The sequence below is a fragment of the Boleophthalmus pectinirostris genome, unplaced genomic scaffold (assembly GCF_026225935.1).
Source record: "Boleophthalmus pectinirostris isolate CB_2022bp ecotype Guang Dong unplaced genomic scaffold, ASM2622593v1 HiC_scaffold_16, whole genome shotgun sequence".
NCBI classification, from domain to species: domain Eukaryota; kingdom Metazoa; phylum Chordata; class Actinopteri; order Gobiiformes; family Gobiidae; genus Boleophthalmus; species Boleophthalmus pectinirostris.
In genome coordinates, this window is record NW_026571095.1 from 32609636 (window position 1) to 32637451 (window position 27816).

General features: G+C 44.3%; 1 protein-coding gene across 6 annotated transcripts in view; it reads right to left on the reverse strand.

Moving 5' to 3' along the window:
• Nucleotides 1-27816, reverse strand: part of LOC110165887 (disks large homolog 1-like) — a 102823-nt gene that overhangs the window by 40649 nt on the left and 34358 nt on the right. For 4 of the 6 annotated variants that reach the window (XM_020931078.2, XM_055151453.1, XM_055151454.1 and 1 more), the window contains 7 exons: nucleotides 7932-7985; nucleotides 7045-7095; nucleotides 6838-6962; nucleotides 5621-5790; nucleotides 2823-2959; nucleotides 1969-2113; nucleotides 880-1009 (listed from right to left, as the gene is read on the reverse strand). In XM_020931078.2, the coding sequence (XP_020786737.1) occupies nucleotides 880-1009; nucleotides 1969-2113; nucleotides 2823-2959; nucleotides 5621-5790; nucleotides 6838-6962; nucleotides 7045-7095; nucleotides 7932-7985 (812 nt within the window). Of the gene's footprint in view, nucleotides 1-879; nucleotides 1010-1968; nucleotides 2114-2822; nucleotides 2960-5620; nucleotides 5791-6837; nucleotides 6963-7044; nucleotides 7096-7931; nucleotides 7986-23708; nucleotides 23880-27816 lie in introns of all 6 variants that reach the window. The other 2 variants (XM_055151451.1, XM_055151452.1) reach the window with 1 other exon arrangement.

Genomic DNA, 27816 nt, shown 5'->3' on the forward strand with positions numbered 1-27816 from the left:
ACAAAAGCTGCACTAGCATTTGTGATTGAATTGCTGGGCTGAGGTTTAGGTAATGACCCTTCAGGCAACCCAAATCAGACACTCGTGAGGCTCATTCTGCTCTCTGATTGGATATTATCATATTTTTCAGACTATAAGGCTCACTTAAAATCCTTTAATTTTCTCAAAAATTGACAGTGCGCCTTATATATTAATTCTGGTTGTGCTTACTGACCTTCAACCGAATTTATGTGGGACACGGTGCTCAAAAATCTGTCAAAATGTCCCTCTGTCATAGAAAAAATGCACATATTCCACTGAGTCGTGTCCTTTAGTCCGACAGAAGCTGAACTGCATCATCGCACACGAGTGATCTGTTTTTTCAGTGCTTATAGTTTATGCAAATGAGCCATGTGGTTTTAAGTTTTGTTTCTGTAAAACGTAAACAAATGTGCGCAAAGCTGCATTAAACACATTATTACTCAATGTATATTTGAGTCGTCTTTGTAGAAAATTTAAAAAATTATAAAATAAAATGATCCGCCCACATTCACATTCAAAACACACATTCACCACGACAGGGAGGCAACGCTGGACGAGTTACGCCACGATCTGCCAATGGATCGTGGACTCCTGGGCTAAGGATCAGTCTCAAGTGTCGCCTGTTTGCTTCGCTTAACGTGCCTTAAAATCCGGTGCGCCTTATGTATGAAAATAGACGAGAGAATTCAACATTATTGACATTGCGCCTTATAATCTGGTGCACCTTATAGTCTGAAAAATACGTTAGTCTTGTGAACCAAAAAACAAAGTCTCTAGGTCATGTTTTTGAAATCTTACACAGAGTTCCTTTAAGGATGTATTAGAGACCAGATTTATCAGTTAGTACTGGTGACCCACCTGGTGACATCATTGTCCCCCACAATGCCTTTGGGCGTCGGGGAGAAGCGTCCTGAGGGGGCAGGAGGCGGCGGCGGCTGCACCAGGAAGTTCTGTCCGATATGGTTTTCTGTGTGCGGCTGAGAGAAGGCTGAGGACACAGAGAAGAGGGTCAGACATGGGGTTGAGTCAAGAATCTTATCCAAAGACTGAATAATTAAAAAATTGAGTGTAACGGTACATGTACTTGTGCTGAACCGTTTCAGTTCGGGACGTTCGGTTTGGTGCAGGGCTGTGCAATTTGTGTGTGTTTACATTTCGCCACTACATGTGCAGCTACACAGAAGGCTCGGCTCTTTAATATTCATGAGGGAACTCGTCTGTGATTGGGGGTGTCAGTGTTTCCCTCAGCGCTTTATAGTTAGGGCGGCCACCTTCACAACAATTGCCCCCCGTTTGTTAAGCGAGAGGTACAGAAGACAAACAGACTGAGCTCGCACTTTCTTGTTCGACTTTACAGCAACGTTACATCTTGGTCGCTTCGCAGTGGAAGGTGTTTCTTGGCGAACAGCTGGTGCTTTTCGCTTTGGCGTTTACTTTTTTAAATGTATAGTTAGGGCGGCTACCTTCACAACAATTGCCCCCCGCCTTGACTATGTCCTTCCGAACCACATGAATCCTCGCAAAAGTACGGTTTTCACGTCCCGGTCCTCAATTTCACCTTTCACCAGAGCGGAATTGAACCGTGATTTTTGTGTACTGTTACACCCCTTTAAAAAAGTGTTTAAAACTCTTCTAACATGTCTTAAAAACATGAAAAACAGAACTACTCATTATTTCATTTTAAACAGTTTGCAGGGGTCCAAAGTTATTTCTCACTGACCTCATGCATTCTGAGCATTTTAACTATTGTCAGCAATGAGTTCATAAACACTTTTCACAACTTTCAGAGGCCAGAGCCGAGTTTTGCCATCACAGTAAAGCTGGCAACAACTAGTATGCTAACATGTACTTCCTATCCTGGCCTCAGCAGCTGTTTATATAATATATCTGAACTGGGGCAACACAAATTTTGCTCAGATACACATTTTCCACGTTGCTTGCTCTTACAGGTGGTGATGTCCGGCGGGGCGTAGCTGTCGTTGATGAAGACACTGTTGGGTTTGGCCACCTTCAGGTACACCACGTCCGGAGTGTTCTTCAGGGCCGTGACGGCGTGCTCGTGGGTCACCTCCTCCAGACACGAGCTGTTCACCTGAAACAATACAACACAATCACAACAACACGCTCAGGGGCTGCACTGATCAAACTTTTTCTGTTCCGACGTCGATACTTTGGCTTTAATTATTTGCCGATACTTGACACAAACTTGTACCGTATATTCCGCACTATAGGGCGCATTTAAAAGCCTTTAATTTCATCAAAAAACAACTGCGTGCCTTATAATCCATGTTTTTCCGTGGCGTAACGACAGACAGATGACAAAAAAGCCGGCAGCAGCTGAAGTGTGCGTTTTCTTCCCGTCGACGTAAATACGTTCATGTCTCTGTCCAATCAGAACCCTTCCCCTCCCCCAGACGTTCAGCGGAATTAAATTAAAAGACGATTTATCAGGTTTTCCATGTAAACCTCAATTCAGAATTATAACGTCCATGTAAACGCTAAGCAGAATATTTTAATTCCAAACTATTTAATTCAGAACAATCCATTCGGAATTAAAAAACATCATGTAAACGTGGCCAATAAATCAGGATAATCCCAGTAAACTATAAATATACAGTGTCATTAAAAGACACGAGTTGCAACAAATAAAAAAAAATAATTCGCCATAGAACTTATTGACCGGTATAGTAATTATAGTGACAAATGCTGGGTCTGTGGTAGTGTCCAGACTAGAGGACACTAAGCTCTGATGTAGACGTAGGACAGAGGACAGGGGACGGAGGACGGGGAGACATCCTTACCGCGAGCAGCTTGTCCCCGATCTGCAGGCGTCCGTCCTTGTGCGCGGCTCCGCCCTCGATGATCTTGGTGACGTAGATGCTGTTGTCTCCGGGAATGTGCTGGTTCCCCACTCCCCCCGCGATGCTGAAGCCCAGACCTGAACACACACACAGACACACACACAGACACACACAGACACAGACACACACAGAGACACACACACACAGAGACACACACACACAGAGACACACAGACACACACAGAGAGACACACACACAGAGACACACACACAGACACACACACACAGACACACACAGACAGAGACACACACAGACACACACACAGACACACAGAGACACACACACACACAGACACACACACACAGAGACACACACAGACACACACACACACACACACACACACACACGAGACACACACACAGACACACACACACACAGAGACACACACACAGACACACACACACACACAGAGACACACAGAGACACACACACACAGAGACACACACACAGAGACAGACACAGACACACACACAGACACACACACACACACACACAGAGACACACACACACAGAGACAGACACAGAGACAGACACAGAGACACACACACAGAGACACACACAGAGACACACACAGAGACACACAGACACACACACACAGAGACAGACACAGAGACAGACACACAGAGACACACACACAGAGACACACACACAGAGACACACACAGACACACACAGACACACACACACAGAGACACACACAGACACACAGACACACACACACACACAGATACATGGTCATTTTGGGGTTTTTTGCGTGATGAAGGTCTAGGGCCGAAACGTTCGACTGTACGTCCTAATAAATCTCATATTTTGCAAGTAGGACAGTGTGTGGGATTTTTCTCTATAGTCTGTTTTTGGCTAAAAAGTTACATACTGTGACTTTAACGCAACAAAAGTTTATCATCACACATAAATGTTTTAAGACTGACATACAAATTGTAAAATATATCCAGTATTTTCAATCAGCAAAGGCACCTTGAACCCAGAAGTAACATCACACTGTCCATGTTGATATTTTGGCTGTAAGTATTTGCCAATACTTGATATTAGGGATGGGCATTTAATAAAATTTTCATTGGGAAATTGAACAATCGATTTACGATTAATCATTAAAGTTTTTATGTTAAAATGATGATCATTATTATTACTATTACTAATCTGCAAAAATAAACTAAACTTTACAACATATAAACCAGAACCACTGTAGAGCCACATCAGCCCGTTTGACATTATAATGTGTTTAATGCAGCTTTGACACATTTGTTTTTGCTTTTTGACTTTACAGAAACAAAACTTAAAACTGCATGACTCATTTGCATAAATTATAAGTGCTGAAAAAAAATCTCTTTCCTTGTGTGCTGATGCGGTTCAGCTTCTGTTGGACTAAAGGACACAACTCAGTGGAATATGAGTGTTCTCTCTGTGACAGAGGGATGTTGATGATGGTGAGTGTGTTCTGTGTGTCGAGTTGGAGATGGTTCATGTTTTCAGAGATCAGACGTGTGCAGGTTTAGCGCAGCTCTTTATTTAACATCATTTCACTTTATTTATGTTGGTCACTTTATTTTGGCTCCTGTTGTGATGAAAAGACTGAAAAGTGTTTGTCTTTTGGACGCATGTGACTCAACTTTATGTTGCAGTGACCAGGATACTGCGTTTACATGCACCATGACGAAACAGGGACACTCAAAAAACTCACACTCACTGTAAACAGACTCACTGAGCGGTACAGTGTCTCCAAGGAGCCAGAGCCCAAACGTGGGACTGTGAGGCACAACTCCAGTGTTTGTGTCAGATGCAGCCTCATCTCCTTACACTATAGTAACCTAAATTCGGTTTGTCAATTAAAAATGAACGTAATCGACAAAATTCTTAATGATCAATTATCGATTAGTCGACTAATCATGCCCATCCCTACTTGATATCAACCAACACTTGAGCAGAGACTGAAAACAGCATTTAGTTCTTGTAAACACACAAAAAAATGATCCATGTGTTTTGCAATTGTTATTTGTTCTTTAAAGCAACTTGTTAAATTGTAGAAATTGCAAAATAAGCCCAATATTTTCAATCAGCGAAGGCGCCTTGGATCCAGAAGTGACATCACACTTAACAACTCTGCTAAAAACTGTAGTATCTCACCAACACCGAGTGTGGACTGAATGAATAATGCACTGGAGAGAGCTTTGTCTTGGCGCTGTACAAATCTAATCCATTATTATTATGTCCTATTGATTCTGAATCCTGTGTGGTTGTTCCTGACCCAAACATGCAGGTTTATCTGTTAGAGCTGGAAACCTGATGGGCTGATGGGCTCGGTCGAACTCGGACAACAATTTATAACTCATGTTTGGACGGATTCAGACACATCGGCGCGATAAGACATTTGAAATATAGAATTAAAAATATGATGTAGGTAGTGAACGTGCACTTGTTGCTCCGTGTGCGTGCGCTGATGCTCCACTCATCTGTGTTGACGTTCAGAATGCCTTTTTTCAGTTGATTGATGGACTTTCCACACAAACAATATCCTACGTGTGTCATCAGGCCTTTGAAAATAGTGTGATTTTAATTGTGTCGGGCTTGGTCAGACTCGGGCACAAATATCTTAATCGGGCTTAGTTCAGATTTGACTGCTCTGTCGGATGAGGATCGGTCTCAGAGAGAAAAAAACTGGCCCGATCCGCACTTTAACGCTCTCACTCTAGTGCTTATGTGTTTGCGTATGTATGTGTGCACCTTTGGGCCCTTTGACCAGCTTGATCTCCATGAGCTTCTCGTTGAGCGCCTTCCTCCTCCGCACGTAGAGCCGGACCAGCGAGCCGGCGTCCTTCAGCGCCTCCACGGCCCGACTGTGGCTCACATCGCGCACGTCCACCTCGTTCACCCGCAGGATCACGTCGTTCACTCTGAGGACACATGGACAGGAGATCAGACTCTGGCGTCGTTCACTCCATGATGTTTTTAAGCACTGTGGTTTATAAATGATGTCTTATTTGTAATTACTAAACCTAAACACTAATCCTCACTGACACGAGAGTCACGTTTAACTCTGGTTCTGTGCTCAAAGTTCTGTCTGACTTCCTGCACATGAAGGGAACCCCACAGTCGCCCACGCTCAGGTCTCACCCAGAGCAGGTCTCTGTTGTCATAGTGAAAGTGAAACCAAGTCCACAGTGAGGAGGAAACCTGAGCCGGAGCCGTGTTTTATTCATACTCCTGCCTCACTGACCGTGACCTGCCGCCCTGCTCCTGTCACCTGCTCCTGTCGCTGTCCTGAGCCTGCCATTTGCTCCTGCCATTCTGCTCCTGCCATCCTGCTCCTGTCACCTGCTCCTGTCGCTGTCCTGAGCCTGCCGTTTTGTCCTGCTCCTGTCACCTGCTCCTGCCTCTGCCGAGCCTGCCGTTTTGTCCTGCTTCTTTCACTGCTCTGAGCCTGCCATCCTGCTCCTGCCATCCCGCTCCTGCCATCCCGCTCCTGCCATCCCGCTCCTGCCATCCCGCTCCTGTCACTGCCCTGAGCCTGCCGTCCTGCTCCTGTCCTGGTCTTCTCCTGTCACTGACCTGAACCTGCCATCCTCCTCCTGCCACCCTGCTCCTGTCACTGATTTCACCTGCCACCTTGTTCCTGTCACCTGTGCCTGTCACTGCCTTGAACCTGCCATTTATTCCTGCCCCTGTCATCCTACTCCTGCCACTGACCTGCCACCCTGCTCCTGCCTTTACCTGCCACCTTGTTCCTGTCGCCTGCTCTGAGCCTGCCGTCCAGCTCCTGTCACCTGCTCCTGTTACTGACATGAGCCTGCCACCCTGCTCCTGTCACTGACCTGACCTGCCATCCTCCTCCTGCCATCCTGCTCCTGTCACGCTCTTTACCTGCCACCTTGTTCCTGTCAAATCCTCCTATCGTTGGCCTGAGCCTGTCGTCCTTCTCCTGCCCTGCTCCTGTCACTGACCTGAGCCTGCCGTCCTGGCTGGCCGCTCCTCCGGGGATGACTTTGGTGATGAAGATACTGGGGTCGTCTCCGATGTGAGGGTTGTCTGTTCCCCCCGCGATGCTGAAGCCCAGACCCGAGTTCCCCTGAGACAAAACATCACGAGACGAAGTTAACGCTTTGACTTTATTACATTTCTGACACGCATTTATGTACAGAGAGACTCACCCGCTCCAGAGAGATCTCCTCGTACTCATAGTCTGCCTCTGTCCCGTTCACCTGCAACACAACGAGCGAAAAATGTACACGACTACTCGAGGACATGGTCACATGGTTTAAACTTTGGAGTTTCCCCAGTACCAATGCACAATATTTGCATTGTATTTCGACTATGACTGATAACCAATATTTGCAGATATCGCTATGGATTAAACTCCATGCCAAGACTCACAAATGTAAGCCAAGTTATTAAGGATGTAACGATATTCAAATCTCACGGTACGATATTTATTACAATATTTTGTAGAGGCTAAAAAAATTGAGAATATTGTAGTAGTTCGCGCCAAAACGGAGCAAAGGATCATGGTCAATGCAGTTCCCTCTGACTTTTTTAGCTGTTGCTGCACCATAATAATGAATTTAAGCAAAGAACTTGTGATTCGATATATTGTGAAGGCCACACGATATTATTGAGACTTTTGATGATACGATATCACAATATTTCGGTTACTGTTACAACTCTACAAGTTATGGTTTACTTTTCAAAGATAACATTTTTTGGGGGGGTGTACAATAATTTGTTACATGATCGTGTAAACATTCAGTCATATTTCAGCCTCATTCTAGCCTATATGTATTTTCCCTCTTGAATCTGTTCTGATGCACTGAGGACAAACTGGGACTGACACACTGCACATAGAGGGGGCAGGGCAGAAAAGATACTGGGGATAAATATCTGCAAAATTATCAATATTGAACCAGTATTATAACCGGAAAACTCTCTGATATCACTAGGACTATGCTGGAACTGCTGTGTTGTCCATCCCTAGTTTAATCTTTGCCTAAACCAGGTCTAAACCAGGATTTAAGTGTAAAACATTAAAGGGTGAACTCACATAAGGCGGTGTGTCCAGGCTCTCTGTGTTCACCACCACTGGAGGAGGGTTTGCCTGGAGAGAGAGAGAGAGAAAAAGAGTCACGTAACCAGACTGGAAAAAGACAGGACCAGAGGAGGAAAACCAGGGCCCTGAGCTTTAACATAGAAAAAAAAAAAAAAAAAAAAAGAATGAAACAGACCACAAAAACACCATCTGTGGTTAGCAAAAGTAACACCGCAACAAACTTTAAAAAGAAATAAGTAGGAACCATTTCTTGCCAAATCACACAATAAAAATCAAGTTAAACTGCCATATAATATTAAACTTATATTTTTATTAGGTCATAAAAGTAGAAATGTATCAAGTTATTGACAGGCAGAATGCTTAGGGTGACCAAACGTGCATATTTACCCAGGACAGTCTCAGTTTTGAGCCCTAGATTTATCCAAAACCATTGATTTCTCCCAGTTTTATACAAGAAATATCCCAGGCGTCTCCATTTTTGACTAATTTGAGGCATAAATGGTGATTTATTTAGTTAAAATACAGAAAAGCTGCTTAAAAATGACCAAAACACAGAAAGAAAATGTGACTATACCTGATTTTTTTCTCTTTAATTACGCACTTGTTTTACAATTTTATTATTAATACGAACCGAGAATTGTGTGTTTTAATTGTCTAACAGAGTAAAAATATATATACTGGGTGAGCATTTTATTCAATTTTTTTGTTTAATTCTGATTTCTGATCAGATTATTCAGATTATCATAAACTTTATACTTCACGCTTTGACGCATTTGGATTCTTAACTTCCGGTACAATTGTATGTTGAAAACGACAGTTTCCCTGGACATGGAGAGGACAGGTTCCATCCAGCTGACGAGTCGATGGCATTGATCAGACCTACATTCAGTCGCAGGGCCATTCACAACAATCACCGCACTACAAGTCACCGCACTACGAGTCACCATGCACTACAAGTCACCATGCTACGAGTCACCGCACTGGGTCCCTTTTGTGGTACAGCACAACAGTAAAAGCGGTCGAGATGGATGTTGACGATACAAACTAATCATTTTTTTATTGCACCTTTAATTCGCAAGTTCACCTCACAGAAACGACAATGATCGTTGACAGACATGTTCACTCTCTGCTTTGTTTGTTATTGTGTCGGCAATTACCGTATTTTCCGCATTATAGGGCGCACTCAAAAGCCTCCAACCGCATCAAAAAACGACTGCGCGCCCCACAATCCAGAGCGCCCCATACATGAATCCACTCGGGTGTCACAGCACGACTTCAGTAAACTACAAAGCCGCACCACCCGCACAGCACGCAAACACACACGGAGCAGACAGCGACCGCACAGCGACAAACACCCACAGACACACTCATCACTTCACGCCGACGAGGAACGGAACGGAGGAACGAACCGAAAAAGCGAGTGCAACGTGCCACTTCTAGACACGACTGAACAACTGAGTCACTGCGAACACGCCGACAATCCGTCCCTACACGCCACAACTGAACAAAGCCCAGAGTCACCCAACAACACACTCACCTGTTGGGTTTCGTTTAAAGTCCGGTGCGGTTTATTTGTGAAAAAAGTTCGAAAATAGACCATTTAATGACAGTGCGCCTTATAATCCAGAGCGGCCTATAGTGCAGGAAAATACAGTACTTGGACACCACAGAGCGTTCCAGCGCATTACATAGGTCACGACCAAATAGCAGCAATTGGTTAAATAAAAAAAATACCCGTCTACCGTTGAGCGAACGAATCATAATGCTGCGAGGTCATACGGTTTCCACAAAGTGAAACCGTCTGACGAATCAAGCCAACTACTTCCACCCAACATCATCAAATACTTCCAGATGTCTGTGTCTAACCCTGCACCTTTAGTCCTCCATCTGCATGTACCTGCGTGGGCACCCATGGGACCCAGGGCAGCGCCTCCCTGCGGTTGCCCACTTTGGCCGTGCTTTTGGTGGGGCACTTCTTCACCGAGTCTCTCAGCGTGAGGAAGCGACCCCGGGCGCGGCAGGGGACCGTGCACGCCGTGAAGGTGCGCAGGGTGGCGGGCGTGTGAGGGAGCGCGCGCGGGTGCGGGGGCTCCGTGTGCACGAGGGGGTGAGGGTAGGCGACATCTGGGTGCTCGTGAAAGTAGGCGTGGGCGGGATCCGGTCCGCCGGGTGCGCGAGGTGGGTCCAGAGCGTGGGGCCTGGGGCGAGGGAGGGAGCGCTCGGAGCCGGGCAGGAGGGCGGCCGCCATGTTGGATCTCATCGCATCACAACAATGTTCAAAAAGTGTAATCCACTCGGTCTCCTAAAATGACGAGTTACAGGAGCTACAAGAGTTTAAACCAGGACTAAACCAGGACTAAAACTTGACTAAAACCAGGACTTCCACATTTCTAAAGCAGAAGACAAAACTTAGGACTAAACCAGGACTAATCCAGGACTAAAACCAGGACTAAAACCAGGACATCCACAGTTCTAAAGCAGAAGACAAAACTTTGGACTAAAACTTGACTAAACCAGGACTAAAACCAGGACTAAATTTGACTAAAACCAGGACTTCCACAGTTCTATAGCAGAAGACAAAACTTAAGACTAAACCAGGGCTAAAACTGGACTAAAACTTAGGACTAAAAACAGAAAACCAGGAACTAGGACTAATTTCAAGACTAAGCAAGAAGTCATTGAGTATTAAACCAGGTCTAAAACAGGATTTAAGAAGGCCTAAGCCAGGACTAAAATAGGACTAAAACCAGGACTTCCACAGTTCTAAAGCAGAAGACAAATCGTAGGACTAAGCCAGGACTAAGCCAGGACTAAGCCAGGACTAAGCCAGGACTAAGCCTTGACTAAACCAGGACTTCCACAGTTCTAAAGCAGAAGACAAAACAGGACTAAACCAAAACTGAACAAGGACTACAACAAGAATTTAGCCAGAACTAATGTGCGATTACAACAAGCGTGAACCAGGGCAATTTCAAGACTAAGCAAGAAGTCTAGTCTAGTATTAAACCAGGTCTAAAACAGGACTTAAGAAGGCCTAAGCCAGGACTAAAATAGGACTAAGCTCGGACTTAATCAGAACTGAAAAAGGAATCAACTAGGAGTGACCAGGACTAAACTGGGATTAACCAAGACGATCCTGAATCAGGCCTAAACCAGAACTGAACCAGGACTAAACCAGCGCCAAACAAGAACAAGCAGAACTCCGGGTTGCAGAAGTTAACTGGTGCCCAATGAGAATTCCCACGATACTGTCCGAAATTCCAAAACAGGACTCTAATAAAAGCAGATCCGTGATTATTCCAGAGCATCGTCCAGTCGTGGAGTAAAATAATCCAGTTTACAATCCCGAGTTACAGAGGAGCAGGTGGATCTAAATCCGATAGTCCCGGTTTGTGAGGGAGGTCTGAGGGGAGCGGGACGGGACCGGACGGGAGGGGCTCCGAGGGGGGCGGTGGGCAGGGCCATGTGAGAGCGTGAGGAGGTGGGGTCGGGGGGTGCAGGGTGATCCGGGTCCATCAATAATGAACGGGCAGACAGCAGCGACAGAGGGTGGAGCCGGGAGTCAGGCAGGTCAATAAACGACAAACAACAGTGTGAAAAAATACATATATGAGGGGAAAATGACATTACAAATTAGGCCAAAAAGTGAAAGAAGCTTGTAGGATTGTCAAACTTATCGAAAATGAGACACTAAACAATAACAAAACTAGTATCAAAACTGAACAAGTACTATGATACTAAAAACAGGGTTCTCACTTTTTTCAATGACAAAATTTCAAACATTTACTGTGAGTTTTCATGACCTAAAGTGAATTTTCCATGACTTTAACTAGAATTGATCAGACTTTTAGGGCTAAATATGAAATGTTAACCCCTTCCACCCACTTTATGGTTTGGGATTATAGTTTTTTAACATTTCAAAATCCTGTCAGTGCATTTATTGTCGTCTCTTTTAAACAAAAGATGCAAACGTTCGGAAATAATCATAATGGCCTCATGAGAACTAAACAGAACGCTGTAGTTGTGTGAAAGACATACTAAAATTCTATGACTTTTCCAGGCCTGGAAAATGATTTTCAATTTCCATGAATAAGACTTTTCTGTATAGATTGTGTCAAACTCACATTCACAGAGGCCAAAACAAAAAACTGGGACTAAGTTGTGGGCCAAACTAAATATTTATTGAAAATTTAGAAAAAAACAACATCTGCATGTTTTCTCTTCTTTCGAAATATGTAACGTTAAACTTTTTCTTATTAAAATATATGTTTAATAATAGTTTTGCTTAAACATTGAATCCAGAACAAGCATAATGTAAAATAATAACATTTTAAATATATAATGTCTCTATAGCCTATCTGTAGCTTTTGAACTCCTTTTAAATGTTTTTGTTTTTTCCCCCCATAAGCTAACAACCAACTAATACATGTTTGATATGATCTCACGGGCCAAATATAATTATATCATGGGCCGAATTTGGCCCCCGGGCCTGAGTCTCACATCACCACCAGAACGATTTTGAGTAAGTAAGAAAACAGACTCGTACACGCCCATGGACTATGATAGAAGTACAACCATTTAATGCTGAAAACCACTAGTGTCATAATTTGTTTGTTTGTTTTTTTATCATTATCGTGGTATCAGAACCATTATTGGGTATTGAAGTTATTCCTTAGTATTGAAATCAAGTTTGAAATTTTAGTAGCATGACAACACCATTAAAATACTATGTTGTGGATGAGTTGGTGAGGAGAGCAGGATTTGTAGTGAACCAGAGCTTGACTCATTCACATCTGTGGCTGAGAAGAGGCTCCTAAACAAACTCCTGTCAATCCTGGAGAACCCCCAGCCTCCCCAGAGCACAGTCACCACACAGAGAGCATCTTTAGGGTCAGGATGTTGTCCCTGTCCTGCTCCATGGATTGTTGCTGTTATTATGTTATTATCATCTACTGTATGTATGTATGTATGTATTTTGCTGCCTGAAATGTACTTCCTTTGGGATAATAAGGTTTTTCTAATCTAATCTAACTCTAGTGTGGTGTGTGCACTTTTATACCATTGTCAAACCAAAGTCTGCTGCTCTGGCTCCCCCTACTGTACACACTGCTCACAATCAAACTACTGTGGCCATGCAGAAACACACTGGATAATTCAAAATGCACTTATTAAACAATTTACAACTGTGAGGAAATGAATAGCCTAATATAATTGTAGACAGGACTCTTTTTTGCTTTTAAAATACCTTGACAAGATTTTGTTGTGAATTATTTCCGTCATAATCTGAAGAGTACAAGTAAAAATCATATCTTCATGTTGTCTGCACTGAAATGACTCATGGGATATGTAGTTCCTGATGTTTATAAGCTAAACCGTGCATTTAAACAAAGGACCTTGTAATTCGATATATTGTGAGACTTTTGATGATACAATATCCTACTTTACATCCATCCATTTTCTTCCGCATATCCAGGGCAGGGTTATGGGGGCAGCAGTCTAAGCAGGGACTCCCAGACTTCCTTCACCCGAGACACGTCCTCCAGCTCCTTCGCAGGGACCCCGAAGAGTTCCCAGGCCAGGCTAGACAAAACTAGACCAAACCAGACCAGACTAAACCAGGACTGGACCACATCACTGTGTTTTGAGATGAGACTAAATCAAACCAGGCCAGACCAGGAATGGACAACAATCACAGAGTCTTGAGACCAGACCAGAATACACCAAACTAGACCATACCAGACTAGACCAAACTAGAGCAACTTCACCAGACTAAACAAGGACTTTACCAGTTTTACAGGCCAGCCGAGAGACATAGTCCCTCCAGCGTGTCCTGGGTCTTCCCCGGGGCCTCCTCCCGGTGGGACATGCCCGGAACACCTCCCGAGGGAGGCGCCCAGGAGGCATCCGGAACAGATGCTCGAGCCACCTCAACTGCTTCTCTCGACGTGGAGGAGTAGCGGTTCTACTCCGAGCTCCTCCCGTGTGACTGAGCTCCTCAATCTATCTCAAGGTTCAAGGTTCAAGGTTCTTTATTTTGTCATTCAAACATGCGAGAGAAACACATGACAGAACGAAATGGCCCAGTGATCCAGAAAGAGATAAAAAATCAATAAATAAGCAATGTTAAAAAATAAATACATTTAAAACAACAACATTTAGCAGTACAGTGAACAAGTAGTAAAACGTGGCAAGATAGAGAGAGAGGCAACCAAAGCAGGAAGTCAGTGTGCACCGTTCACAAGTCTGACAGCCTCAGGAAAGAAGAAGGGAAGGGAACATCTAAGGGAACATCCAGCCACCCTGCAGAGAAAACTCATTTCGACCACTTGTATGCACGATCTCGTCCTTTCGACCTGGTCGCCAAGACCCCCACCTTCGACTGCCGCCCAGATCTCCTTACACCAGCCCCATATGGATCCCGGCCACCAGACGCTCACCGTCAAGAACCCACCCCAGGCCTGGCTCCAGGGTGGGGCCCCAGTAAAGCCATTCCGAGCAATGTAACTGGCCTTGCTGGTGTCATGGAGGCTTCTGAACTGTTCTTAGTCTGACCCGTCCCCCAGACCTGAGAAACTATTACAGAGCCGGACAGGTGATATCAGTCCGCTGCTGCTGAGCTTTCTATCAGGAAGTAAGTACAACTCGCTGCTACTGCTAAATCCTTCAAATGCAAGATTGGTTTTACTTCTAAAATTATTCTATCAACACAGACATTCACATGGACAGTCTGGTGTAATAGTAGATTTTCTTCAGGTGTTTTGTGGAGTGGGTAAGACTGTTTTCAGCAGCACGATAAATATGACAATCGACATGCACTAGCCTAGCACCTCTGCAAATACAAGGACTGGATGGAATATTTTAAAAACCAACACTCAGGCTCACTAGGAAATGGAGTCCTGAGTCCAAAAATCCGAACTGTCCCTTTACGGTGATGGTTCAAGGACTAGACCTACTTTACAATCAACGGCAAACCTCCGATCTGGTCTCTGAAAGTTGTGAAAAGTGCTTTTAAACAAATTTTGGTGAATAATTAGAATGTTTTGAAGGCATAAGTTAAGTGAGGAAAAACTTTGGGCCACTGCAAACTGTTTTAAATGAACTAGTTTTGTTTTTGTTGTTTTCAGGATGTAAAAATCAGGTACAGCGCCTTTAAATACTTTGTTATGGAATGTGTACGCCGTCATATCCAAGTCGGTTTGTTCCATACGGGCAACATACAACCACAGGTCTCCATGGAAACCAATGCAGCAGCACAGGCAGATAGTAAATAACATGGAACATCTGTAGCACAGTGTAGACCTCTGCCCAAACGTCCCATCTCCCTTATTCCCCCGACGGCGTTCCCCCCCCCGGAGCCCGCGCGCCCCGTCGTCACTCCGCTCCGCTCGGCTCCGCGTTAGCGCCGTAGCGTGTGGTTAGCCTGTGCCTGATCCCGCGCAGAGCCAGCTGTTGCTAGGCGACCGCGGGCAGGCATGCTACTGCAGGGCTCTCACATCTGCCTCTGTGTTTTTACGCGCCGCATCACGGTTCAGCACACGTCCCCCCCTGTCCTCACCCCCAAGGTTAGAGGTTCCACCCCCCCCGGACGGATCGCCCCGCGTACGGACGGACGGCGGGCCTTCCGTCGGGCAAGACACTTCACCCACACCGGACTTTATGTTCACATGTGGGGTTTAAAGAGACTAGACTAGACCAGACTAGACTAAACTAGACAAGACACTTCACCCACACCGGACTTTATGTTCACACATGGGGTTTAAAGGGACTAGACTAGACCAGACTAGACTAAACTAGACAAGACACTTCACCCACATGGACTTTATGTTCACACATGGGGTTTAAAGGGACTAGACTAGACCAGACTAGACTAAACTAGACCAGACACTTCACCCACATGGACTTTGTGTTCACACATGGGGTTTAAAGGGACTAGACTAGACCAGACTAGACTAAACTAGACCAGACACTTCACCCACATGGACTTTGTGTTCACACGTGGGGTTTAAAGCTGCAGGTGCCATTCTGTCTTCAGACCAGTCCAGAATAATCCAAACTAGACTAAACCAGACCAAACCAGACCAGACTAGAATAAACCAAACTAGACCAGACTAAACCAGGACTGGACATCACAGTGTCTTGAGACGAGACTAAACCAAACCAGACCAGGAACAGTCACTGAGTCTTGACACCAGACTAGACCAGACTAGAATAAACCAAACTAGACCAGACTAGACTAGACCAAACTACACCGAACTAGGCCAGACTAGGCCAGACTAAACCTGGACTGGACAACATCACAGTGTCTTGATGCGAGACTAAACCAAGCTAGACCAGACCAGAATAAACCAAACTAATCTAGACCAGAATAAACCAAACTAGACCAAACTAGATCAGACTAAAGCAGGACAGGGCAACATCACCGTGTCTTGAGAGGAGACTAAACCATACCAGACCAGACCAGGAATGGACAACAATCCTGAGACCAGACTAGACCAGAATAAACCAAACTAGACCACACCAGACCAGCGTAGATCAAACTAGACCAAACCAGACCTGACTAAACCAGGACTGGACCATCATCACAGTTTCTTGACACCAGATGAGCACAGATAAGACCAGAATAACCAAACTAGACCAGACTAGACCTAACTAGACCAAACTAGACCAAGTTAGACCAGACTAAACCAGGACTGGACAACATCACAGTGTCTTGATGCGAGACTAAACCAAACTAGACCAGACCAGGAATGGCCAACAAACACAGAGTCTTGAGACCAGACCAGAATAAACCAAACTAGACCAAACCAGACCAAACCAGGACTGGACATCATCACAGTGTCATGAGATGAGACTAAACCAAACCAGACCAGGAATGGGCCACAATCACAGAGTCTTTAACCTAGATCAGACCAACTAGACCAAACCAAACCAGACTAGGATTGGACAGCACTATAGTGTCTTGAGACCAGACCAGAATACACCAAACTAGACCAGACTATCCCAGATATATATACCAGACTAGACCAAACTAGACCTGACTCAAGACACTGATGTTGCCCAGTCCTGGTTTAGACGAGACTAAACCAAACCAGACCAGGAATGGACAACAATCCTGAGATCAGACCAGAATAAACCAAACTAGGCCAAACTAGACCAAACTAGACCAGACTAAACCAGGACTGGACAACATCACAGTGTCTTGAGACGAGACTAAACCAAACCAGGCCAGACCAGGAATGGACTACACTATCACAGAGTCTTGAGACCAGACTAGACTAGACTAGAATAAACCAAACTAGCCCAAACCAGGATTGGACAACAACGTCACAGTGTCTTCTTCACGCATTTCAGGTCCTTGGTCCTGTAATGCGTCTTTTCTTCAGCTCTGAGGATTTACTCTACAAATGTCTACAAAAATGTAAAAAGTACCATCTCAGGGTATTAGTGTTTGTAAAATTGCCCATTTTAATTTCAAACTTGAACGTTTAAAAACGCACAAAATAAGAAAATATATAAGGCCACTTACATACGGCAAATATATATCATATCCAAATTATCTTTACAGCTTTGGTTTTAAATTCTTGTTTTTAACTTTGGAACTGGCGATCTTAGAAAAGAGAAAGCAGACAAATCAACAACACTGACTGAGCAGAGTTACTTTTTCAAATAAACTTTCATTTTCTCCTGTGAGATCAGAAAATGTATCCAAGTTATAATAATAAGCGTAATTGTTCATTTCGAGGTTTCATTTTGGAATTTCTGAGCTTGAAAAAAAGAGGATGCAGGCCAAACAACAAAACTAACTGAGCATACGTAGGAGGGAAGATGAAAATATACAAATATAAATTGCCAAGAATAATAAAATGTACCCATGTTATGTTACGATAGTATAATTGTTCACTTTCAAATATTTACAAGAGAAAATTAAAGTATAAAAATAAAAAAAATCCATCGGAAGTTATGATAGTGTGTAATTTTTTTAATGTTTTAATATTTTAATCTCTGGGTATGAAATTTTCACCATACACATCTCATGGTACGATTTTTATTTTTATTATTTTGTAGAGGCTAACAAAATTGCAAATATACTACTTTTTCCTTTAAAAAATGCCTTGACCAGTCTTTGGTTCTGATTTAAAAGTGCTTTGTAAGTTATTTATATCGTATAAATTGGACTGAAACAGAGCAAAGGATCATGGTCGATGTAGTTCTCTCTGTTTCTTTTAGCTATTGCTGCACCATAACAATGAAATTAAGCAAAGAGACTTTTAATTTGATATATTGTGTTGGTCCATGATATTACTGAGAGATGTTTGACGATACAGCCACAATATTTTGGTTATTGTTACATCCAGCTGTTTTGTTTTAGATTTCAGGAGCTTGCATGCAGGAAAATCTACAAAAAGTCCATGAGAAAATGAAATAATAAAACCTATACATTGTGCAAAATTATTACTTAATTTATGATTATGGATAATAATTGTCCAATTCTTGTGTTTTGTTTTTGAATTCATGAGCTTGGAAAAACAGGAGGATGCAAGACAAATCAACAATACTGAAAAAATATTAAAGTGAAAGTAAAATAAATATGTAAAATAATATGTAACCCAATGATGTATAATCTCTAAATGTTCATTCTTTAATGTTCATTCTTTAATTTCATTATGAATTCATGAGCTTGAAAAAAAAGATGCACGCCAATCAACACCGAGCAGAGTTACAGGACAAAATTTTTTCAAAAGTAAAATAATAAAATGAGTTATGATCATGTTTAATTGTCCAGCCTGATCTTGAAATAAAAGAGGATGTAGGCCAATCAACACTGAGCATATGTACAGGAGAAAATGAAAGTATAAAAAGATACATTATGAAAAAATACATTAAAAATATAATAAAATATACATTATAAAAATGTATATATATATATATATTATATATTGATGAATTATGATTACAAAAAAAAAGTTATAATGTCTAATTGTCAGTCCTGAGGTTTCATTTTGGCATTTGGGAGCTCAAAAAAAAAAAAAAGGATGAACAAATTTACAGGAGAAAATGTTGGTATTTTTATTAATCATAAAATAAAATCTAAGCTCTGATGCTGTGTTCATTTTGTGGTTAAATTTTAGAAATATATATCAGAAAATTTAAGTTAAAAATTACGTAAAATAATAAAACATACCCCAATGGCGTATAATGTCTAAATGTCAGTTCTGATCCTTAATTCGGAATTCATGAGCTTGGAAAAAGGACGCAGGCCAATAAACAACACTGAGCACAGTTACAGGATAAAATAAAAAATAAAAAACCAAAGTAAAAAAAAAAAAAAAAGTAAAATAATAAAAAGTTATGATCATGTTTAATTGTCCAGCCTGATCTTGGAATAAAAGAGGATGTAGGCCAATCAACACTGAGCATATGTACAGGAGAAAATGAAAGTATGGAAAGACACGTTATGAAAAATATAAAATGAATTATTAAAAGGCAAGTTAATGTTTAATTGTCAATCCTGAGGTTTCGTTTTGGCATTAAGGAGCTCAAAAAAAAAAAAAGAAGAAAAGATGCAGGTCAGTCAACAACACTGAGCAAATTTAAAGGAGAAAATTTTTGTATTTTTATTAAACATAAAATTAAATCTAAGCTCTGATGGTGTGTAAGTGTTCATTTCGAGGTGAAATTTTGGAATTCATGAGCTTGGGGGGGAAAAAAAGATGATGCAGACCAATCAACACCACTGATTTCAGAGGAGAAAATGAAAGTATAACAAACCTAACTTGCGTAAAATAATAAAACGTACGCTTCTTCATTTACGATCATGTGCAACTGCAGAAATCTACTAAATCTAGAGCTGAATTTTGGATTTCAGGAGCTTGGAAAACGCAAGAGGATGCAGGCAAATGAGCAACACTGAGCACATGTACAGAAGGGAGATGAATGGACTAAAAAAAAAAACAACAAAAAAAACGCACAAAAATGCCTCAAGTTATGCCAACGCTCAACAGTCCGTCCTGAGGTTTAATGACGGCGTTTAGCGTGAGTGTGCAGGCATCCCCCCCCCTTCCCCTTCCCCTTTCCCAGCACGCAGCTCCATGTGCGTGTGGAGACCATGGGATGTGGACTTGTGGAATGACGCAGGAGAGAGCGCTGCGCGTCTGTGACCTACCAACCGGAGGCGTCGCTGGAGCCGCTTGGTCCTCCGCAGGGTGCCCATGATGCGGCGGCCCACCTTTTTGGCGTACCACACGGAGTTGAGCATGGCTGCGCGCGGCTGTGTGCTGCTGGGGCCGGAGGAGGAGGAGGGCTGCTGGTGCACTGAGGCGGGGGAGGGGAGGGAGGAGGAGGAAGGGGCGGGGGAGGGGGGGGGGGGGTACCCACGAGGACGCACGCCAACCGGGCGAGCGGACGGTTTTCGGCGGAAGGGGGGGGGGAGCGAAGCAGCGGCGGCCGGGGGGGGATCTGGTCGCAGGCGCGTTTAGAGGTGGTGGGACAAAACAGACTTGCGGTGTGTTCAGAGGCAGGAGCAGGATTTCCCAGTGGTGCATTCAGAGGCAGTGGGAGAAAGCAGGTTTGTGTAGGATATGGTGGTGCATTCAGGGGCAGTAAGGGAAACGTAAGATGTCCCACTGGCGTGTTCAGAAGGTAGTAGGATAAAACTCACTTTGTTTGCAATATTTTAAGAGGCACGGTGCTGCGTTCAGAGGCAGTGGGAGAAAGCAGGATTGTGTTCAACAGCTTTAAGATATGGTGGTGCATTCAGGGGCAGTAAGGGAACCGTAGGATATCCCAGTCGTGCGTTCAAAGGCAATAGAGTGAGACAGTAGGGCAAAACTTGCTCTGCTTCCAAAAGTAGGATATCCCAGTGGTGCCTTCAGAGGTAGTGGGAGAAAACAGAATTGTGCAGGATATAGTAGTGCATTCAGGGGCAGTAAGGTAACCGTAGGATGTCCCAGTGGTGCGTTCAATGGCAGTAGAGAGAAATAGTAGGACAAAACTCGCTCTGCTTGCAATGTATTCAGAGGCACGAGTAGGATGTCCAGGTGTTGCGTTCGGAGGCAGTGGGGAAAAACCAGGATTGTGTAGGATACAGTGGTGCATTCAGGAACAGTAAGGAACCCATAGGATATCCCAGTGGTGCGTTCAAAGGCAGCAGAGAGAGGTAGTAGGACAAAACTCACTCTGTTTGCAATGTGTTTAGAGGCACGGGTAGGATGTCCCGGTGTTGCGTTCAGAGGCAGTGGGAGAAAACAGGATTGGGTAGTATATGGTGGTGCATTCAGGGGCAGTAAGGGAAACATAGGATGTCCCAGTGGTGCGTTCAAAGGCAATAGAGAGAGACAGTAAGACAAAACTCACTTTGTTTGCAATGTATTCAGAGGCAAGAGTAGGATTTCCCAGTGGTTCGTTCAGAGGCAGTGGGAGAAAGCAGGATTCTGTAGGATACAGTGACGCATTCAGAGGCAGTAAGGTAACCATAGAATGTCCCAGTGGTGCGTTCAATGGCAGTGGCAGTGGGAGAAAACAGGATTGTGTAGCGATAGTAGGACAAAACTCTTGTTTGCAATGTATTCAGAGGGAGGTGTGGTGCATTCAGAGGCAGTGGGAGCAAACAGTATTATGTTCCAAAGCAATCGGATATGGTGATGCATTCAGGGGCAGTAAGGGAAATGTAGGATGTCCTAGTGGGCAATAGAGAGACAGCAGGACAAAACTCTCTCTGCTTGCAAGAGTAGGATTTCCCAGTGGTGCGTTCAGAGGCAGTGGGAGAAAGCAGGATTGTGTAGGATATGGTGGTACTCCTCATGGTGCGTTCACAGGCAGTAGAAGACAGTTGGTACTCTTCATGGTGCATTCACAGGCCGTACAAGACAGTTGGTACTCCTTATGGTGCGTTCACAGGCGGTAGAAGAGACACAACGGTTTTTACATTTTTTCTAAGCGGATGGAGCCAGAACCGCGCCCATGCTCACTTCCTGTCTGCTGAAGTAGGTTAACCATGTCCATTTATACAGTCTGTGATTCTTGAGCCACAAAAAGGCACGAGTTTGTTGTTGAAATACAAAACCGGGCAGCGACAAACGGGCAGAAGACAAAGACTGGACGGAGACAAACACAACACGGAGACATACGGAGCAGCACACGTCCAAAAACCGTCAACAACACTTCACCGGGAACCAGACTGAAGCCGACGCGAGCGACAACACCACGGAGAAGCTGCGATGGGCAGATGGAACAAAAATATCCTTCTGTCTCACTGGCTTTAAAGTTTATATGAATTCATTATCATTAAAAATATGTAAAATAATATCTGGAAATAAATAATAACAACTTCTAACTTCAGGATAAAACAAAACATTTCAAAATAAAACCGTCAAGTATGTTTTTGACACCTGGAGTTGCGTTTTCCTTCATTCGTACATTTGAATAATCCTTTTTTATGAGTTTGTTTACATCTCCGAGGCTCAAAATGCTCTGTTCCACCTTGTGATGTCATGAGGTGCTCGTAGTTTTCAAGTGAACAGCTCCTTTTACCTTTTATTTATTTCAGGAGAGATCGGTAAATTCAGGGCTGAAATTATCCAAATGATTCTAGTGAAGGAGTTTGGAGTTTAAAAACACAGTGGAACACTTTCTGACATCACGAGGTGGAGGTGGAGTGTGTTTTGTTGGAGAGAAGAGAGAACTTGTGTCTTAAAGGGGTGTTCTACGTGCTGACGATTTCAAAAACTGAAAAAGAAAATCAAGAGAGAAAAAGTGAAACAACCAAGACCCACATGAGCCACACCGGACTGATGTGAGCCACATAAGACCCACGTGAACCACATCAGAGCCACACCAGATCCACTTGAGCCACACCGGACCCATGTGAGCCACACAAGATCCTCGTGAGCCACACCAGACCCACCTGATCCACACCAGACCCATGTGAGCCACACCAGCGCCACACCGGACCCACGTGAGCCACACCCGAGCCACACCGGACCCACGTGAGCCACACGCGAGCCACACCAGACCCACGTGAGCCACATAAGACCCACATGAGCTACACCAGTGCCACGCGAGCCACACCAGACCCACACCAGAGCCACACCCGACCCAGGTGAGCCACACTACAGTCACACCAGACCCAGGTGAGCCACATCAGTCACACCAGAGCCACACCGGACCCACGTGAGCCACACCAGCCCCACACCAGACCCAAGTGAGTCAAAACCAGACCCACGTGAGCCACATCAGAGCCACACCAGATCCACACCAGATCCACTTGAGCCACACCAGACCCAGGTGAGCCACACCAGTCCCACACCAGATCCACACCAGATCCACACCAGATCCACACCAGATCCACACCAGATCCACTTGACCACACCAGACCCAAGTGAGCCAAAACCAGACCCACGTGAGCCACACTAGACCCTCGTGAGCCACACCAGCCCCACACCAGACCCAGGTGAGCCACACTAGACCCAAGTGAGCCACACCAGGCCAGTTCACCTTAAGACCCTCACATTACGCCTGCTGGGTGAGGATGGGTGAGGAGGAGGAAGAGAAGGAAGAGAGGAGAGAGAAGAGGAAGAGAGGAGAGAGAAGATGAGGTGAGGAGAGAGGAGAGAGAGAGAGAGAGAGAGAGGAGAGAGAGAGAGAGAGAGAGAGAGGAGAGAGAGAGAGGAAGAGAGAGAGAGAGAGAGGAGAGAGAGAGAGAGAGAAGAGAAAGAAGAGGAAGAGAGAGAAATGAGGTGAGGAGTGAAGAGGAGGTGAGAGGACGGGCTTTACCTGTACGGGGGGGTACGGGTTGGAGGAGCAGGAGGGCAGGGGGCTGTCCTGTGGCTGGGGGGACAGGGTGGAGGCGGGGGAGGGGGGGTCCGCTGCTCCTGACGCCCCCGACGCACCTGACGCCCCCGACGCCCCTGAGCCCTCCAGCGGGAAATCCAGAGCGGAAACCACCTGCAGGGGGGGGAGCACACGCACAGCCTCAGCCCACAGCCCCGCCACCTGCCACCGGGGGACACTGACAGGCGCAGGGGCAGTACAGACCCTGCCATTGGACGACAGGGGCAGAGGCAGGGGCAGGGAGGACAGTACAGGGCTCACACGCACAGTTTGGACGTGCACCGGGAGCATGCATGAAGGACAGAACCACGTATGTCTCTAAAAGTACACATTTTTATTAAATATCCGTATTAATCCATGCAGACACTTCTACTTGTACTAAATCTACATCTCAGACGCTGATGTGACACTGAAAGCCATGCAGATTGTTAACAAGGTTTAATATGTGTCAAGTATGAATGAGTGTGAAGTGTGTGAGGGTTGAAATCGCAGTAGATAGTATGACTAAATATCCCAAAATATATGAATTGTGAATCTACAAATAAACGTTTGGCATTTAGTTCCACACTAGAGTTATTTTGGCCACAACAAGTGATTCAATTTGCTGTCTATGTCTCATTTATGATACAACATTGTCGTTTTTCATGAGTTTATGGCACCACGTGTGACTAAACCAGCAGTTTAGGTAAGAAGGAGTCAAACCAGCAACCTTCCCGTTACAGAACGAGAGCTCTGAGGGTGCCGGCACCTGGTACAATGCATCTTTCCTGTTAAGTTTAATGTATATTGTGCACTGTCCCTGTCTCGTTAAATAAATTAACTAAACTATTGTGGAGTGAATGCTTTTTAAGTCTAAGGTGTTATTCTTAGGGGTGTAAGAAAAAAATCAATTCACTACATTGCGCAATTGTTGAATCGATTAAAAAATAGTTTCAGAAACATTTTCAAACTATATTTTTCACAAAAATTCCAGAGTTACATCTGCTGTGCTCATGATAAAAAAAATAATAATAATAATAATTAAAGTAATACAATTTTGTGATTATGAAGGTGTACATGACTAGCCAGATTTATCAGCCGGTTTCACTTTGTGGAAACCGTCTGACCTCGCATCATTAGGATTTATTCACTTGACAGTAGGTGGGTACTTTTTTTATTTAACCAATCGCTGCTGTTTGGTCGTGACGTATGTAATGCGACAAATCTCGTAGGAAGAAGGGCAATAGGCGAGTTTCATTGTTGACAAAAGCGCGCGTTGCATGCTGGGAATTATTTTGGTCGGTGGCAATAAACACTTATTCAACATGACGGACGGAGCGAGAAAGCACGTAAAGGGTATTGATTCCGGTTATTTATCCACTCTAACGGCAGAGGACCCAAGACCATTTGACCAGAAATTGGTCATAAGCATCGATGGACGACAAATCACCCTTTTCAACCCCGACAAAAGGTGGACCAAACCAAATTTCTGGTCAGAATCGCCAACTACCTGGACAAATATTCACTTCTGGCGATATCCACAATGACTTGGTGGAAACTCCTGGGCCATTCACAGCAGAAAAGATGAAAACCTCCAAGAGTCTCGAATGTGTTGTTGAACTTGTTTGCTCTGTTTGAAAGCCGTTTAATTCACCGTTAGTGGTTCTTTTCACTCAGAATACGAAAAAGACATTTTCCTTCTTCCGTGCTTCTATTTGTGCATCCGATAATGCAGCAGGAATTTACCATTATCGGGGATAAATACGCGAGGTTACGCACTGTGTTTGACGCTACCGTGTTTCTTGCCTCCGACCAAAATATTTCCCAGCATGCAACGCGGGCTTTTAATAACAATGACGTCAGCTGAAACTCGCCTATAACGTCTTTCCCCTTGATAAAATTCACCAAACATTCTCTTTGTTCCAGCTTTAAATCCTCGATCTCTGGAATCGTCGCCAACACAGAATATATGGCTCTTCACTGATTGGCTGGTGCCCGAACTCGCACTTCTGTCATTTTTGTGAACCATCTAGTGTATTCTGATTCCTGACCTAGTCGCTGGAGAGAAATTTAACTGAGCGGAGGCACTAGGCATTATTAGAAGTAACTATTGATAAATCGCAATGTACTGCCCTTTGTTTTAGTATTGGGATATATCAGGATGTATCGTATCGTGACATGTATAGCGTGATATGTATTGTATCTTCAGAATCATGGCAATGCACAACTCTAGTTATTATTATGGTCACACAAATTTCATCAATAAATTACTTCAAAAAGTTATAGTTAAAGATTGAACATTTGATTTGTGAATTTTCCTATAACTTAACTTGTCGGCTTTGCTATGGATGTGAAAATCTCTGTCAGTTTTGAGCCACAACAGCCTCCTGAACCGTGTAAATGTGAGGAGTATTAGTGCAGACACAGCCATGCCGTCAGGAGTACACATGTCCTGCTGGGGTTTACGATGCACAAGACCAAAGCTTAGACCGGACCGGACCAAAACAGGACCAAGACTGGGCCCTGGCTGGGACGACATTCAAACAACAGACCAGAGCCACACACAAAGAGTCCCAGGTCAGAGAACGTTCTGCTGACCGGACAAGCCACGAACGCAGCGGCAGCCGTGATGGAGACGTCATGAGACACAGACAAGCTCCGCCTCCACACTCACAACGCACACACAGTTAAAACACCGTTCAGGTTATATTTATGTGTAAAAAGCACATTTGTTTAGTTCGTCAGGTTAGTCAGAGGGTGGACTATCGGGATGGGACAGTTCAGAGCACGAGTTTTTCTCATTCTTAAAAACATCCTGTATTACACAAAATAAACCCCTGTGAGCTTTAAGAATCCGTGTATCATTCGTTCATTCGTTTTTCAATATAAAACCAAAAATAAGATAATGAAAAAAAAACAACTGTTTTCTTCATTATTTGTCTCCAAAACCAAAATGAAAAAACAGATAATGATTAGTTTTTTTCAGTTTTCGATTTTGTGTTTAAATGAAGAATGGAAAAAATGGATAACGGACTGAACCAGGACTGATCCAGGTTCGGGACCGGACCGGGACCAGACCGGACCAGACCGGAGTCCAAACTTTGACTCCGAGCTTTGACTCCGAGCTTTGACTCCGAGCTTTGACTCCGAGCTTTGACTCCGAGCTTTGACTCCGAGCTTTGACTCCGAGCTTTGACTCTGAGCCTACGGGGGTCCGAGCCTCAGCTTCGAGCTCCGGCCCTGCCGTGGGCTCTGAGTCTCCGGTCAGTCCGGTGTCAGTCCAGTCCCGGTCAGTCCGGTGTCAGTCCCGGTCTCAGTCCCGGTCTCAGTCCCGGTCTCAGTCCCAGTCTCCCCAGTCTCAGTCCCAGTCTCAGTCCCGGTCTCAGTCCCGGTCTCAGTCCCGGTCTCAGTCCCGGTCTGGTCCCGGTTTCAGTTCTGATCTCAGTCTCGGTCTGGTCCCGGTCTGGTCTTGGTCTCAGTCCCGCTCTGGTCCTGGTCTGGTCCTGGTCTCAGTCCCGTTCTGGTCCCGCTCTGGTCCCCTTCTGGTCCTGCTCTGGTCCCGGACCTGGATCAGTCCCGGTTCAGTTCGTATGCGGTGCAAAAGTCCGGCATCGCAGTCATGGAAGTCACATAAACGGGAAACGGCCGTTATCCGTTTTTTCCATTCTTCATTTAAACACAAAATCGAAAACTGAAAAAACTAATTGTTATCTGTTTTTTCATTTTGGTTTTGGAGACAAATAAAGAAGAAAACTGTTGTTTTTTAGTTTTTTTATTTATTTATATTGCAAAATGAATGAACGAATGATACATGGATTTTTAAGCCATGTTTGAATGTCGTTACCTCCCCAAAAACAGACCTGGAATCGTCTTTTGTTTCATTCACTCTACACATACAAAGCTCAAAATGCTCCGTTCCACCTTGTGATGTCATGTCATGTAGTTTTCCATTTAACAGCTCCTTTTATCTTAAGTTCAGAAGAGAAAAACTTGGCCTAAATGTGCAGAAAATGAAACAAAACAAAACTCCAGGTCTGTTTGTAATGAGGAGACAACAATATAACATAAATAA